Consider the following 18,291-nt stretch of genomic DNA (forward strand, 5'->3'; position numbering starts at 1 on the left):
CTAAAAAGAAGCTACAGACTACCTCTAAAGCACAGGAGGCAAAATCTATGTCAGTGGATCTCATGCCTATCAAAGAATTCCCCACACATATAAAACTGTCTTCAAATGACTATTTCCTTCTTTGGGATTTTCTGTATTTCTCAAGTTTCCGATGATGAATTTTTTTTTTGAACAATCGGAAAAAAAAGAAAAGAAGGTACGCGTGTGAAAGTAAAGTACAGGATGTGGATCTGGAGAGGTAGCAGTAGATGGCCTGTGGGGGGGCACCCAGGGCCATGCAGGGAAAGATACTCTGCAATCTACAGACTCCCTCATGATCTTGCAGTGATGTGTGGGCGTCACAGCAGGGCATGCCTCCTACACACAAGGTGTGCAAATTAACCTACACAAACCCCAGTCTCCTGACCTGGTCTTTTCTCTGGCACATTACTAAAAATAATTTTTAAATTTTCAAAATCCAAAAAACTGTGGACTGCGGCCTAGCTAATCTTTTTTTAAGATGTCTAAATAAAATCCCCATCCCCGTCAGAACCTGACTGATCAAACGCTCCTTTTGTAAGGTGATGAGGAAAATCCTCACTGACCTTCTTTTTCTAGTTTAGATCTTGGCAAAAGACTTCTGCATAATTCATCAACTTAGAGCATGATAATTATAATTATAAAATATGTAAATTATAATTAAAATTTAAACATCCAATCAGCCTTTCAGGGCTCTGGTGTTTTGGGAGGGGTTGTTGTTGTTCTTTTGCAAATGCACTACTAGGTATCTATCCAAAGGATGCAGACATACTGATTCCAAAGCGTACATGCACTCCAATGTTCATAGCAGCAATGTCCACAATAGCCAAACTATGGAAAGAGCCCAGATGCCCAGGAACTCTAGTGTTTTCTATATCACGTATCTACAATACAATGTGATTTGTATATATCGTGATATATAACACATCAGATATACATACCTAATTCTTGTTATGTCCTCTTCATGTACGTTAGGTTCCTTCCCATTTTCCTCCCACACGTTCCAATAAACCGCATCCTTTTCATTCGCCAAAGCAGAGCAGTTGAGTTCTACATCTTTTCCTATGTAAAAGTTGACAGCCAATGTTCTGATATTGGAAACTCAGATTTCCCAAAGGTTTAAAATGAATACAATCAATATGTGTGAACCTAATATATAAAGTGCTACATCCCAGCAATAAAACAGATATGTACCTTGTTTTTAAATTTTAAAAAAAATGTATAAGGCAGAGCCATTAGGTAAGCAATTATAAGTCATCATCAGATTATGAATTGGCTTCTCTTCAAATGTTTACCTTTAAATCAATTATTAAAACTTGGAGTAGCCAGTGGAATTTTTTTCAACATACAGTTTAGTAGGGAGTGTCAGGCCAACACTCCTATGGCAACTTCTAAAAAAACAAAATGGACGAATCACACTCAAAAAATTAAATTAGCAAAAAGTTAAAGACCTCGAAGTGCAGGGAAAACAAAGAGAGAGAGCAGAGCTGAAAAAGCAGTCAGGAAAAAGCCCTTCAAATCGGAGCTGAGATAGCCAGCCATCTTATTCCTGGGAGAAATTCGTTTTGGTTTATTTATTTATTTATTTCGGGTTTTTGGGGTTTTTTTTTTCGTTTTGGTTTATATGGTGTAGAGGGAATCTCACAGAGAAAAGAGCCCAGTGGAAATTCTGACAGCCACATGGCTTGCAGGATTATTGCTGTAGAGGCTACAAAGGCTGAATGGTTTTGCCTACAGTACTTAAGTACATAAGTACTTCATCGTACTTATGAGATAAAGTCCCACTTAGGGTAAAAGGTGTGCAACAAACACCTGACTAAAGCCCCTAAGTGCACCCCACACCTCCCCTCACTGCAGCATAACCAAACTGCAAGAAATCACAGAGGAAAGTTTTCAGACTCATGAAAAACTATCTCAGATGAAAGCAAGGGAACTACAGGAACAAATGAAGAGCACAAGAAAACACCAATATTTGAGTAATTATAAAAGAATGTGGGTTATTTAAAGCAATAACAAGGTCAATTTGTTGTGAGTTTTAGCACATATGCAGGAGAGAAACACATAAAATAACAGCAAAAAGTGAGGTAGGAGGACAAATGAACTGTCACAAGGTCCTCACCAGCTGTGGAGTGATAAATGTACAGAGACATACATTTCTCCTTTGCAGTAAGACAAAGATACATATTGCAATCTCTAGAACTACCAATGAAGGATACGATAGGTGAATCTAAAGGGAAAACCAAGCAGATTAAATAAAGGAAAGAAAAATACTTTATGAACCCAAAAGGAAGGAAGGAATAAGAAAGAACACGTAAGCCCACTAAAAAAACGGGCAGCAAGATGAAAGGCTTCACACCACCTCCATCAGTAATTTATTAAATGCAAACAGGCTACGCACTATGTAGACTGGATTTCAAAACAGATCCAAATACATGCTGTTTATGTGAAACACATCTTGTGTATTGGATTCACAAAGAAATGTTAAAAGTAAAAGGATGTAAAAAAGATAAAGCCTGCCAATCCTAAACAAGAGAAAACTATTATGTCTATTTATTATCGAAGAACGTAGGCACTCAGGAAAGAAGTATGACAGATAAAGAGAAAAATCTTATAATGATAAAGGATCAATTCAATAGGCATCAATTTGTATGTGTCCATAAGAGAACCTCAGCATATATAAAGCAAAGATCGACAGAACTAAAGGATACAGAGATAAATTGACTATCATACTCGGAGATGTTAACACCTCCTGGTAACAGATAAAGAAAACACATAAAAGACCGGTATTATGCTGAGTGAAATAATTCAATCAGAGAAGGAAAAACAGTGTATGTTCTCATTCATTTGGGGAATATAAATAATAGTGAAAGGGAATAGAAGGGAAGGAAGAAGAAATGGGTAGGAAATATCAGAAAGGGAGAAGAACATAAAGACTCCTAACTCTGGGAAACGAACTAGGGGTGGTGGAAGGGGAGGAGGGCGGGGGGTGCGGGTGAATGGGTGATAGGCACTGAGGGGGCACTTGACGGGATGAGCACTGGGTGTTATTCTGTATGTTGGCAAATTGAACACCAATAAAAAATAAATTTATTATTAAAAAAAGAAGACCGGTTAAAATATAGATGGGCTGAACAAATACCATTGGCTAATTTCACGTCATTGGTCTTTACGGAATGATAAAACCCAAACCTGCAGAACATCCATTTGTGTCAAACGCATTGGAACACTCATCAAGACTCACCACATTCTGGCCTGTAAGCAAGTTTCCTACAAATTTCAAGAGACTGAACTGATACTGTGTTAAATATTGGACCAGAATGGAACCTAACTGGATGTCAGTAACAATAACAAAAAACAACTAGAAAATTCCCCCAAAGATATGGAAATTAAGAAGAACAAATGATCCATAAATGAAAGAACAAATCACAAGAGAAGTTTTTTAAACGTTTGAACTGAATAGTAATGAAACTCTGGTATACCCGTATTTTTTAATAAACAGCTCAAGTCGTGATTACAGGGAACTTTAGAGCTTAAAAATGCATGTGCTACAAGAGAGGATAGCTGACATTAATTCTCCTTGTCTCCATGTTGACAAATGAAAAATGAGGTGCAAATTAAGCACAAAATGAGAAGAAAGAATTAATAAAGCTAAATTCAGAAATCAATCAAAAGCAGGCAAACTACAACTACAAATGGCAACATATTCAGGCTATATTGGGTAAGTGGGGTCCCACAAATGACTGTAACAGGCCATGGGCCAAACGTGTGGGCTTAGGAAACACGTACCAAAGCCTTGAACGCCAGCTTTGCCAGTTTTCACTCGTTTAACTTTAGACAAATTACTGAACCGTTCTGGGCTTTGGTCACCTAATCCACAAGATAGGAATAATAGCTCTTGGAGTTGTTTGGAGGATTTAATTTAAGAATATATTGCAATAACCTAGCACAAAACATGGTTTAGCATATGTGAATTTCTAAACTTCCTTTCCTTCTGGAAAGGAATTACTTATATATAACTGGAGGTGTTGATTCATCAAGACCTATCTAGACAAATCTTAAATGTACAATTAAGTCCATTGATTCAAAGCCCATTGATCTATCAATCAAATATTCAGACCACAGAATAAGTCTGAATCCTTCTTCTTCTAGAGAGTCTTTCACAAAATTTTCATATTTAAAAGTTACCATAAAAACTATTAGAAAAAAAGCCACAGCAGGGCAACCAAAACCCTATCTAAAAACCACAAGCGGTTCTATGTTTTCAACAGACTTCATTTTCATCAGCCTAAAAATGGCAACATGCAAACAATGACAGGCTTTTCCTCCCTTTGTAATATTCTTAACTAAACCTAGCATGTGTGATGCACACACAATATTGATTAATCATGAATCAGATTTAGCCTTGAAAGACTCACTTAACCCCCTTCCATTCTTAAATGCAGAATATATATATATGTCAAAATATACCTAATTCCACCTTCACATGGTTAAGCTTTGGTCCAAGAAGAACAGGAATTATTTTACTGCGATCTAAAAGTGAAAGAAGAAAAGAAAACTGAGTCAGCATTTCATTGAGCTTCTTTAAGTCAGGTACTTGTGACACACTGACACCCTATAACACAGATTCTGAGAGTCATCCCTTCACATTTACTTCTGCCTTATTGTCATTAAGTAACAGTTGCAGCTGATATTGCATGTTTTGCTTTCTGTCCACTCAGAGCTAATGTAACTGGAGAAAATGCATTGCATTTGGTTTCCCTCAACTCAAATCTGTGGCTTCTGTAACTAAAAACCAGAGGAAGATGTTCATCCAGGCAGACAAGCACACCTGTAGGACGCAAAGTCATGTGGAAGTGCCTTTATTCCTTCTGTCTGCCCCCCTCGACTCCTCGAAGATAGATTTATTGGGCACGGGATTTAATTCAAGAATATATTTCGATCACCTAATAATACAAAACAGTACAATACAAAACACCTACAACAAAACTCCATGTGGTAGCAAGGCACTCGCTCTCAGGTGCAACCTTTCCCGTGCAGGCACAGAGGGGAACACCCCTTCAGTCTTATGCTCTGAATGCCTCCCTTACCTCACCTTAGTTCTGGCCCTGCGGGGGTGTCCACATCTGTGGGCTTAGCTCTGCTTTTGTTCCTGAGTGACTTCTGACCCTGACTAGAGGTACATATACTCTCCACCTCAGCTCTTTCTGAATGCTTTCAAACAACCTAGGGCAGCTACTAACTGCAGAACACTTAGAGCATACAGTGAATGTTGAATGTTGTCAAGTTCTTGAGAGTCCTACTGTCAGCACCGGCAACTTTCTTTATGATCTAGACTCTCCCTTCTCATACAGCAGGTGCTTCTAGGGCATTTACAAGTAAGGTACAGAACAGTCATTATAGGTGCTCAGCAAATTCCTGGGGCTTACAGGTGCTCAGCAAACAGTGACTATGCACAAGGAGGGAAGGGAGACTGGGGAGCTCTCCTGCAGCACCCTCACCTACCTAAGCCCTCTCAGCAAGTATGATGCTGCAGAGTGAAGGGTAGAGAACAGAGTGGTGATTGTGTGGGTAAGAGCTAGAAGATGAAACTCGCAAACTGAAGCCCCCAGCAAGTCAGATTTGGTTCTTCTGGGATTCAGATTCTCTGCGCAAGCCTGGAATTCATATAGGTGGACAGCAGGATTTGGGATGTCTCCAGAGAAATAAGAACTCTCAGGTCTTGAGAATACTGAGGAACATGAGTGGATTCAAGGACAAAGGGGCAAGAGGTGGTTTTGTGGAAAATTGTTATTGGTTATCTTTCTCTGGATCCATCCTTCTTCCCCCCCTCAGGAACGTCAGTGGGAGCCCTGGGAAGAGGTGGTGTAAAAGGACACCTTTGAGACAGTATGCCATCTACTAAAACTTGCAGTACATCATTGAAAACCCAGAGCCCCTGTCCCCAGCATGTCATCCTGCCCATCTGTCATGTTCAACCTTTAAACTTAGCTCAGTCTCCTGGACTCTCTCTGTACCCTTCACACCCCACAGATGAATCCAGTTTCATATACTAGGGTATTCTTGTGTAGCTTATTACTTCTCCTGCCTTATAATCAAGTTCCTCGAGAATAGTATATTATTTACTTCATTTCCTACTTCCCTGATGCTTAGTACAGTTCTTTGAATATAAACACCCTTGACAAATATCTGTTGAGTGAAAGTATAACTAAACAACAAGAAATTCCACAAATTACTCAAACATGAAATAAGAGTGCTGACTCATGGGAGGCTCACCTTCATAAAGGTCATTTACTACCCCTCCCGGAAAAAAATCCTTCCAGTGTGGTGCCTGATGCCCAAATGACTTGACCCTTATATTTGACTTAGCAATGTGGTCACAACTCCAAGTAAGTTGCCTCTAGATTCCTGTGCTGCATTACAAAAAAAAAATTCCATTTTACAAAGACACATTTGTTTCTTTCTGATTCTAAAATTTCTCTTACCTCCAACTACTGTTACATTGAAGGTTTTGGTGACATTAAATAGTTTTCCATTATGATGAATGAAAAACACACAGGTATAATATCCCTGATCATTAAATTCTGCATTCTTCTGTAAAGCTGGGTTTTTATTGTTCTCCATCTTTTCACAGTTCTGTTTTGTACAAAAAATAAAAATAAAGTTAAAATATTTTAAGTAAAAGTAGTACCACATTATATTGATTCAAAAATTTTTAAGATTTTTATCGAAAAAGGGAAACAGAATGAAAACTAGCAATTTCCGAGGTAATGTCCCAGTGACTTGGCACCGCATCTAATTTCATATACTCAGGACTACCCATCCTGGGGGTGGGTAGTGGAGGTGGGAGCAGAATTATTCAGAGACCCAAGTACCTAGCAGACCACCCACCCCCTTGATGTCTTCCACCAGAAGACAATGGACTGATGGACTGATCACAAATGTATCAGGACATTCAAATCCATAGGCACACACAAACATGTCTCTTCATCACAAATTTCCATATGGGTCACAGGAATGAATAATAGCAAAAAAAGCCACCTTCTTCAATCTAGCCTCCAGTCACCCACAGAAGAGGTTCTAAAGCAATCTAAAATCCAGATACAGAAAATGGAAGCTAAATTGTTAACCCTGACTATGTGACACTGTTCCCACAAACACTGAACAAGGAGAATGTACCACTCACAGATTTCTCTTGAAGGTGCTAAAGCCGGCAGCAACTGAGGCTAGACCCAGAGGGTACTTAGAATGGTTTGGTGAAGCACTCACATATGTCCCTCACCTCAGTAAATTGTTTCTTTATATGTCAAAGTTTTGAACCCAAACTGTTTTTTCCAAGGCACATTAAAATATCAAAGACTTCATTTTTATTTCCAATCAGTTGATTTAGCTTCCTTGCTCTCCTCCCTTCAGGCAATGATCTGTAATTAGGCTGAGAATGCTGAACCCTGTGGTTAACCATAGAGCTGGAAACATCCTCAATAGACCTATTTTCTAAATTTAAGTATCCTCATATTGAGACTTCTTGAAATAGTACACTGAACCTCACAAATTTATATTACTCTAAAATATTTACACATGACAGGAAATAGAATCAAGTCAACTAGACTGACTTAGACATTTAGAAAACATTTGGATAAGAGCTTTCCCTGAAAAATCACAACAGTGGTAAAGCAAAATATGCAAACATCTAGGAAATCATCTGTAGCTTCAACTTTCTGAAAAGCATCTGTCAGGATCACTTTCCCATAAAGATCTTTAAAATTTGCATAGCAGAGTCACATTTTTCAGGTTTGTTCTTCTATAGAAATAATATAATTTGTATTGTGCATCTGCATGTATGAATACTATGCATGTGTATATATTATATATGTGTATACTGTAAGGTTATATATAATACATATGTGAATGTATATATATATAATCTCTATAGTATTGTCTAAAAGAGCTCTTACAATTCAAGTAAAAGGTATGCCAGCTGAAGAAAATAGATCATCCACAAAAGAAGTAATACTAAGGTGCAATCGATATATAAAAATGTTCAATTTATTATTAAGAAAAGAAATGGGGAAAAGCTACTAAAAATTACAGAAATTTTGCATGTCAAATTCATAAATGTTCTAACAGTATGACTTCTCAGTGTGTGTGGTGGTCATTGAAAAGACGGTTTAGAACTAGCGTAGTTCCCAAGAGAGGAGCTTAATAATGTGGAGCAAAAGCTGTAAAACTGCTCATAGCCTTTGATACAATAATTCTACTTGTAGGGATATGATTGAAGAATAAAATCATACATACACCCTAAGACTTATGGGAATGATATTTATTTTAGCCTTATAAATAATAGTAGAAACAAGGAAACTAACAAATATCCCAAACCAGAGGATTAGTTAGACACAAGTGTAATACACAATGGAAGCCCACATTTATAAGAGTGTTTAAAGATGTAGGGGAATAATCACAATATAATTTTTAGTGGATACAGGAAAACTACAAGCCATTAAAAATACCATTTTTTATTTTTAAAAAGTTTAAATACCACTTTTTAAAAGCAAATGTTTACACACACACACACAAACCCCAAAGTCTCTGGCTGGTGGAATTCTGAGTGAGCTCTACTATCTTCATTGCTCATTTTTGCATCTTCCATTTTTATAAAAGGAATTGTGTGATTAGGGAAAAAGTATATATGATAGAACTTAATTTTTGAAATATATGTGGCAGAAGAAAATGAAAATCCTTAGGCTAGCATTCCTAAAAATTAATTTATCAAAAGAGAAGGAAAATAAAGGGGGGGGGGCAAGGAAGAGGAAGCTGTTATCTTTTATTGAACATTTAATTTGGAGCAGGAACTCATTTCAGCTTTTCTTTTTTTTTTTTTCTTTTTTTTTCAACTTTGCTTAGGCCAGCTGAGCTGTGTGTGTGTGTGTGGGGGTGCCTCATGCAGCTCGCACATGACAAGACAAAAATATCCTCCGCCAGCAGATCCTCATTTTGGATTTTTGTCTTTTTTTTCCTCAAATCTTAAATTAAAGTATTTCTTAAAGATTCATTTACTTATTTTTGAGAAAGAAAGAGGGGAGGGGCAGAGGGAGAGAGAGAATCTGAAGCCAACTCCCTGCTGTGCTCAGAGCCCGACACATCCCAGGACCCTGGGATCATGGTCTAAGCTGAAATCAAGAGTCAGACACTTAACCAACTGAGCCACTCAGGTGCCCCTTAAAATATTTTAAAAGCATTACCTTATACAGTGATGTTCTATTGGACAGTTTTTGATAATATGTATGTTCACAGTTTATGTGCAAAGATTTTTGAACTTCCACAATTTTACTAATTAGTTGTTTTTCAGCAAAACAGCTGTATTTACTTCTTGCAATGACATTTAATTTCCATTCACGGGTATCATTTCTATGAAATAAAGATTTAAAGATATTTTATCATTAGTACAGACTTTGCAAATACCACCTTTTAGTAACCAATCCAGTGAAAATCTTTCCTTATTTGTCTATAAATAAGAGACTCATTCACTGATGCCCAGACCCTGCTCTGCCCCATTTTGGTTCAGTTGCAGCAAGTATTTAACAATTGTCATGGGACAATGGTAAGGGGCAGTGAAAGAGAAAAACCTGAACAGTTGTACGTGTGCACGCACACACACACACACACACACACACACACACACAAAACCTACTGCTGACCATATATTATGGGTGTCTGGACAGAAATGTTTAAAACTTCAATGATCTTTGGAGATAGACAAGTTCAAAGATTCTTAACCCAGGATGGGACAGCAGCAGCAGGTTTTTGAAGTCCACAAACTCCTGAACTTGTTTTCTGGAAGTTTGTATATATGCATTGGGTTTTTATATTTCTCTAAGCAGTTTCTTCCAATCCTCTTCTCTTCTATTACTGTTGAGTAAAGCCAAGTGTGGAGTGGCTGCATAGCTATATTAGCACTTTATGTGCCTTACTGAGCTAACATTAGTTTGAATAGATCTTGATGTTGTTCCTTCTGATTAGAAATTAGTAGTCTGCAAGAGGAAACAACTTTAACACAGTTTTTAAAAAGGAACTTCTAAGCAAGGAAATGTTTGCAACCTAATGTTTGTTTAAACAGCACATGCAATATATGGATCCATATACTAAATACAACAGCCATGTGTTAGGTTGTCCTTTGTGTCTGACACATTTGTACCCACCCACCCCAGGCTCTTGCAGTCCCCCTCCAGGTCTACAGTGTGGAAGGAAGACTAGCATTTACTGAGCTCCAGGACTTGCACGTGTGTGTGCAATGGGGATGGCGATTTCTCTTATGTGAGGTAATTAAGATAATCGTCACATAAAGCTAAGTACCTCGCCCAAGTTCCCACAGGGTCAGCAGTAGGGTCAGGATGCAAACCACATCAGTTTGGTGCTAAAGGCAGTACTGTACTGCCCAATACTATGCTTTCAGGGTCAATGTGAGTCTGGCCCCTCCCTCGGGGGTGTATTCATACAAGACTGGTCGGGGCTGGGCAGGAAGTGGTGGGTGCCTTGACAAGCTGTCCTAAAGATGAAAGGTAGGTAAGTCAATGGCCGTGGAACATAATACAGCTACTGGCCCTTTGGAAAGGATTCAGAATCCCATTGGCATCATCCTCTTCTCATGTGTATCTAATGTTTTCCCCGACTTCAGCCCCTCTGGGTGGACAGAGATATATTTCTAGATCCTTCTGTCCTGTCACTTACGAGGAAGAGAGCACATGCATATTTCCATCCTATCAGGCCATACTGTTGTCTACATCTGCAATCCCCAGTTCCTAACGCTCAGTGAGCACCGTAGCAGAATGCCTCTGTGTCCCTGCCACCGCACTGGGAATGCTGATAAACAAGTGGGCACTGTCCTTGCTCAAGGAGCTGGAAGGCCAGTGTGAAGCTGAGGCAACTGACCCAAAGCTGTGACCGTGCCTCCTCTCCTACAAGGCCATCCATTCCTGGTTACACAAGCCACTCCTGCCGCACAAGAAGGGATTTGAAAAGCTCTAGCTCATTCTTGGGAGACCCCTTACCAAGTCAATCCTGCTGCTTGTCAAGCTGGTACATGATCCTGAGAGTTCTGCATGCACTTTTCTCTCTATCTCCATGCCCTTCCCTCCCATCTATCATAGAAAACCCTCTCTCTCCTGCATCTCCTCCCTTCTTGGTGGATTTCCTCCTTAAATTTGATCTGACTTCAGGATTCAAGCATGTCTCCAGAGGAATTTGATTATTAGCAGAGGAGTCCTGAAAAATGAAAGGATTATCGTTCTAATGGAGGGATTCCAGGAGTGGAGTCTGGTCTTCAATGGATTCCACATGAAATTACAGAGGCTCACTCACCTAAATCTGTGCACACATGCACATATGTACACACACACACACACACACACACACATGTACACACACACACACACACTCCTCTGAGGGAAACAGGATACTCTTCACCAGTGTACCGAATTTGAAAAAAAATCCCCATCTTTAGCACCCCTAGGTGTCCAAAACAACCTGTATAGGTTTCCATTGATTTTTCTTTTTTATCTTTTAAAAGATTTTATTTATTTATTTGAGAGAGAGTGAACAAGAGAAATAGCATGAGCAGAGGAAGGAGCAGAGGGAGAGGAAGAAGCAGACACCCCACTGAGCAGGAAGGATTATGATCTGAGCCAAAGGCAGACACTTCACCAACTGAGCCACCCAGGCACTGTACTCCCACCCCCTATTACCGCACCCACTAATTTTCAAAACCACCTCAAGGCCACTTCTCATTCCATCACTTTAGTCTCGTGTTATTCGTTATTCATCAGCCTCCAAGACCCTTCAAAGTTCATCACCATAGCCACTGAGCCACCTTGTTTCTCCTGCCCTCTGGGCTCCTCTTCCTGATTCTCCACACCTCTCTGACAGCCTGTCTCTATTTGATGCTTCCACTTTTCATTCCTAATCCAGGCTGTGTTCTCCACCTTCCATAACAGGGAGACAGTTAATGCCTTAGACATTAGACAGTCCCTTAGACAGTCCCTACCTGTCTCCAAGTGACATTTTTGGATAGCTGGCTCTTCCCCTCAGTGTGCTCTTCCTGCCCCATCCAGGGTTCTTTCTTTTTCTTTCTTTTCCTTTCCTTTTCTTTTCTTTCTTTCTTTCTTTCTTTCTTTCTTTCTTTCTTTCTTTCTTTCTTTCTTTCTTCTTCTTCTTCTTCTTCTTTCTTTCTTTCTTTCTTTCTTTCTTTCTTTCTTTCTCTTTCTTTTTAAAGATTGTATTTTTTTATTCATGAGAGACACAGGAAGAGGCAGAGATATAGGCAGAGGGAGAAGTAGGCTCCCCCGGGGAACTCAATGTGGGACTCAATTCCAGGACCCAAGGATCACGCCCTGAGCCAAAGGTAGATGCTCAACCACTGAGCCACCTAGGAGCCCCTGCTTTCTTCATTTAAACTGCGCCTTTATTCAATCCAGATTGCGGAGATTTTTTTTTTTTTTTACCCCATTGGTGAGTATTCATTCTACATTAGTGTGGAAAGACCTAGCTGTGACCTATTTCTAGAATTATCTCTCTTAAATGAACACATAAAATTCACTGGTCAAAACAAACAATGAAAAAGAGTTCTTGAATTTCTTTCTGACTCCTAGGAGTTCCTATGTATAAAAACAAACCAAAATGACCTCATTTTGTGCAAAACCACAGGAGTGATAACAAGGTTTCACTGTGCTATCTCCCTCTGCTTTCAATAGCACTATTGATAATGATCAGGACCCACCCCAGAAATCTACTACATCTGATAGCACACTACCATCACTCACTCACCTGGCCCTGAGCTATCTTCCACAGGTCTCAGATCTCTATAAAAATACACAATACTCATATATATATGCAAGTACTACACAATGCCACAAATGTGCCAGATCAACACCATGTCATCAAGCCTAATAAGCCATTACATAGAACATCGCCTGTCCCAGTTACTCCTTCCTAGCTTACCAAATAAAGTATAAAGAGAACTTAGTTCAGTGACAATCACTGAAACATTCAGTTAGTTTCTCTCATTTCATAGAACTTATGACTCTTGATTATGAGTGTCTTGGCAGAGGCTATAGGGGTATGTCCTGGGAAGGCGGTGCAAAGCTCTTTCTGTGTTCCCCTCTCTTGCTGGCCCTGGCTGTAGGTCTGTGACTGGCTGTTAAACCCATGCACCCTTCACTCACACTACCCCCTGATACTCTACAAACCCTGAAAAACTGGACTAGGATGTGTCAGTACCAATTCCGACCTCTCTCCCCAGCCTGAGGATACCACCCAGAGAAGCTGAGATTGCCCCCCTTCACCACACCCTGAAGGCTTCACTATGGAGCCTTCACCTATTCCATTTGACCAGCAACTCTATACAATGAGAGCAGCTGAATTGTAAAATGACTTTCATTTGGTACCCACTTATCTTTGGTAAGGATCCCCTAAAAGAAATTAAGGTAATCCTTTGTTAAGATCACTAAGAAGATAAACACAAGGGCAACTATTTAATTTAATTTGTCAATGATGAAGGCTTTATGCATGTTGGAGGAAGGGTAGGGGAGAGTAAATACATGGATTATCCTTTCAGATTGTTGTATATCTTATTTGCTGAACTCATTCCAAGAGTGCTATGAAATATACTAACACAAGAGAAGCTATACTCACCCCATTTGGAAAAAGTAAGATCCACTGTCCTCCAACTCAGCTGGCCAAAACTCCAAAATATAATCGTGCAGAGTAATTCTGGGTGAATTGCTTGAATTTAGCTCAATGCGCCCATGTGATCCACTGCTCTTGTACCATTTTATGGTGGTTGCTTCATTCTTGTGCTCAGATGCTGATGGGCAATATTTCAGATAGAAAGGTTCCCCTCTGACCGCAGTGATGTTAAAACGTGAAGTACAAGTTTCTTCATAAGATTAGCAGAGTAAAATAAAATAAAATAAAATAACAGAATGACAAATGTAAACTTTTTCTTTCCTAATGCATTAGGTGAATAAGCCAGCTTGGTAAGAAAGTCCTGAGTAATCTCAGTGTCCCAATCTTGTGAGTCCTCTTATTTCAGGGCCAATACTTTTTCCAACATGAGGACACTCTCAGGACATAAATGAAGACAAAATTTCCAACAGCTTTTCCCAAACAGACAGTACCAAAACTTAACCTACCATAGCTAGAAGACAGAGAAATGTAGTGAAATCTTTTCAAAGAAAATGTTATACATTACAACTTCCTCCTAAGGAAGGCCACAGACGTCACTGTGGTGCCACACCTACCCCAAAACATCTCTAGCTGGGGTAATCTCCGTGGAAATGAAAACAAGAAATCTAGAGGCCTCAGGGTTCCTCATCTGTCTCACCGGAAGTGTCACTTCTCCTGCTCTCAGTCAGTTTACCTGACCATTCCCTGGGCAGGCAGGGGGTTGGTTAAGGTACTCCCATGTAGCTTAGAGTGTGTGTGAGTTCATGATCTCTCTGGGTTACCATGTGGATCATCAAGAATTGATTAATACAATATCACTCCAAACCTGGGTATCTGTTCCTTCCCTCCTTTAGTGCTCTTGCAGGCTCGCTCTCTCCCTCCCTCACTCCTTCCCTCTTTCTCCATCAACCCAGATGCTCTGACTTTGGAAATTTATCTGCTCCTTTCAGCTAACAGGATCATCATTCCCCTCCCTCTGAATATCTGATAGTTCAACATCAGCACTCATGGACCCTTTCCATATCCTATTCTTTGGTGGCTTCAGCTTGGCCTTTTATTGAAGTATAATTAACACACAATGGTATATTAGTTTCAGGTACACAACATATTTATCAACAATTCTATACATTACTCAGTACTCATCATGAAAAATGTAGTCACCATATAATGTTATTACAGTATTTTTTACCATACTTTGACCATATTTTGACCTAAGCGTATTTCTCATCCCTGTGACTTATTTATAACTGGAAGTTTACACCCTTATTCCCCTTTACATACTTCATTCATCCCCCCCCCCACCACCGCCTTCCCTCTGGCAGCAACCTATTTGTTCTCTGTATATAAGAGTCTGCGTTTGTTTGTTTATTCATTTGTTTTGTTTTTAAGATTGCATGTATAAGCAAAATTATATGATATTTGTATTTCTCACTTATTTTATTCAGCATAAGACCCTTTAGGTGCATCCACGCTGTCACGAATGGCAAGATCTCATTCTTTTTTGTGGTTGAGGAATATTTTATTGCATGTATGTATACACACCACATCTTCTTTATCCATTCATCTATCGGTGGACACCTCGGTTGCCTCCCTATCTTGACCATTGTAAACAATGCTGCAATAAACCTAGGGGTGCATGTACGTTTTCAAATCAGTGTTTTTGTTTTCTTTGGATAAATACCCAATAGTGAAATCACTGAATTGCATGGTGTTTCTATTCGTTATTTTTTGAGGCACCTCCACACTGTTTTTCGCAGTGGCTGCACTAATCTGCATTCCCACAAACAGTACCCTTTAACTGAATTTTGAGAATGTGAATCTTTTTTTTTTTTTTTTTTTTTTTTTTTTAAATTTTTTTTTGAGAATGTGAATCTTAAATTAAGTAGAGTATTTCTCTGAGGGCATGAAGAAAATGCCTTCTTTATAGTTAGGGTCTATTTCTCAAAACAACTGTCTAGTTTAAACCAATGCTGTTAACCACAATGTAAAAAGGAAGTGGCTCAAATGACAGAAGAATTCTTTGAAAACATGGGATGTCAAATCTACCTCAAAGTACAAGTGTTAATGAATATTAACCTTGTGTTTACTGGTTGTTATAGAAACTCCATTTTACATTTCAGTACTTTAACACAGAAGTTGTGATACACGTGTAAGTGTTGGTGTCAGTTTTAATTGACATCCAAAAGGATGGTATGTCAAAAACAATTTATTTTCCTGTTTCAGAGATAAACTATACATAAGACAAAGTACACAAATCCTACAGTATGTGCTCTTCTGTGTCTGGATTCTTTCCTACTCCATCACGTCTTGGATAGGCATCCATGTTGCTGCAAGAAGCAGTGATTTGTTCTTTTTCTCATAGTTTTAATAGTTTTCATATTTGTCATATTTGACACTTTATCCATTCTGTTATTGTTGAATATATGTGTTCTTTCTATGTTTCAGCCTACCTTAAAAAAAACACTTCCATAAATACCTGTGTCTTTGTTGTGATAGACCATTCACCACTTCTTTTGGGGAGTACTTATCATATGGTGAAACCTAACCTGGATTACATACTCGCCAGGGGTAGATGGTTGGAGATCAACAATTCTATACATTACTCAGTGCTCACCATGATAAATGTAGTCACCACATGTTATTACAATATTACTGACCATACTCCGTTCACACCTCCCTGGCCGCTAGTGGCTTCAGCTACCTAATCTTATGCTTAACACTACAGGTGTTGTTGATTAGAAATGAGTTTTGAGAAAAAAAAAAAAAAAGAAAGAAAGAAAAAGAAATGAGTTTTGAGGGCAGCCTGGGTGGCTCAGCAGTTTAGCGCCGCCCTCAGGCCAGGGCCTGATCCTGGAGACCTGGGGTCGAGTTCTGTGTCGGGCTCCCCACATGGAGCCTGCTTCTCCCTCTGCCTGTGTCTCTGCTTCTCTCTCTCTCTCTCTCTCTCTCTCTCTGTGTCTCTCATGAATAAATAAATAAAATCTTTAAAAAAAGGAAATGAGTTTTGATTGAAAAAAATAAAAATAAAAAGAGTGGAATTCAAGGTATACGGGCTGCCCAGAACAGGTACTCCCATTCTTACAGGAACAGAGAGTAAGAACCCAGCAAGGTCAACAACCTAGACCCTTTGAAATGATGTCTGTCTTTGAAATTGCCTTGAGTTTGAACAATAAATAGGATATTGTCTTTCAGCTTCTACTAGGTTAAATGAATCCTCATGTAGAATATTGTCATATTTGCCTAAAGCGAACCCTTTATGAAAGGTACTCTTCCGATACCTGAAAGGACAAATTGCTGGGACCTTAGTAACCCTTTAGAATGGATTTCATGGCTATTTTCCAGCCTGAAACATATTTCATTGTAACTTGGGAGCAAGGCTGTTAGTGTATGTCTATAGAGCAAGGCACCCATAATGCACCCTTTCCTGCACCTTGCTTTTCACCCAGCAGTTTCTAACAGATTATTCCATATCAAAAGCAGCAGATCTATCTCCTTCCTTTAACATCTGGGTAGTATTGCATTGTCTGCATTCCAACAAACATGGACCCACTTCAGTAAATATTGGACTGGAATTATTTGAAAGTATCACTCACTTAAATTCCCTACCTCTTCAGCAGTAATTTTCAAAGTAGAGATATGGGCTCATGTGTTACCCTTTCCTAGATAACAGATCAAGGCAAATTAATATTTCTGTTCCCATCTGCTCCTCCAAAGCATAAGGAGAACCTTGCTATTCAGTCATTCATCTCTTCTCCAAAGGATCCTATAAAGCCACAGAATCCTTCTTGATAAAAGTCTCCAAGCCATCACCGCTCAGTTAAAACTAGTACTTGCCACCTGATATGAAGCCTACGTGTTTTCTCCAGTCTATGCAGTCTTTCTTATGTAGTCCTTCTAACTTGAATATTTCCCCCCAGCCCTGCAAGGTATTCCCACTCACTGTCTTCACTACCTAAATAATGAGATCACTCTTGGCCTTCATGTTTGGAGAAAAATAATGCGTGTAAAACTTTCTAAAAATCAATAATAACGATGGCTGTGAACTCTTCAGTTTTAAATAACATAAAGCAGATTTTCATCTCTGACAAATGTAATTTGTTTCCAGATACAATCCTTCTCTCTCTACATAAACTCAGAGGGCTAAATGTTTTCTTTTTCAGTAGTTCCATATAATTCTTATTTGATATCATTTCTATGAACGTTTTTTTCTCTATGCCAGGGGCACCAAAAGGGTGGTAACTTTCAAAATAAAATTCAAAACCACAATTTTAATAAATTCAGCATCTTCAGTAGACACCTCCACATAAAAAAAAAGTGAAACCTTCATATTCCCTCTAGACTACCAATTAAGTATGCTTGTGAATGACTATAATTACTTACCTAAGGTTCTTGTAAACATAAGCGCCAAAAGTATCAAGAGTAGTTCTATATGATGCATATTTAGGATTCTGCCTCCAATGCTTTCTCTGGAAAATGGAATAAGACAGGTTCAGCCCAAACTTGCAAACAAAAGCACACCTGTGTCATGAAGGAGAATTTTTAAAAACCTTCTGGCACACA

The 18,291-nt window shown here is 39.0% G+C and overlaps 1 protein-coding gene across 4 annotated transcripts in view; it reads right to left on the reverse strand.

Moving 5' to 3' along the window:
- Positions 1-18,291, reverse strand: part of IL18R1 (interleukin 18 receptor 1) — a 39,457-nt gene that overhangs the window by 14,011 nt on the left and 7,155 nt on the right. For 3 of the 4 annotated variants that reach the window (XM_041754279.1, XM_041754278.1, XM_041754281.1), the window contains exons 2-7: positions 18,112-18,197; positions 13,699-13,942; positions 9,255-9,420; positions 6,501-6,651; positions 4,486-4,548; positions 960-1,080 (exon numbers count right to left, since the gene is read on the reverse strand). In XM_041754279.1, the coding sequence (XP_041610213.1) occupies positions 960-1,080; positions 4,486-4,548; positions 6,501-6,651; positions 9,255-9,420; positions 13,699-13,942; positions 18,112-18,169 (803 nt within the window). In that variant the 5' untranslated portion in view covers positions 18,170-18,197. Of the gene's footprint in view, positions 1-959; positions 1,081-4,485; positions 4,549-6,500; positions 6,652-9,254; positions 9,421-12,052; positions 12,240-13,698; positions 13,943-18,111; positions 18,198-18,291 lie in introns of those variants that run through there. The other variant, XM_041754280.1, reaches the window with a different exon arrangement.

Source organism: Vulpes lagopus, chromosome 5 (genome assembly GCF_018345385.1).
Source record: "Vulpes lagopus strain Blue_001 chromosome 5, ASM1834538v1, whole genome shotgun sequence".
Classification (NCBI taxonomy): Eukaryota; Metazoa; Chordata; class Mammalia; order Carnivora; family Canidae; genus Vulpes; species Vulpes lagopus.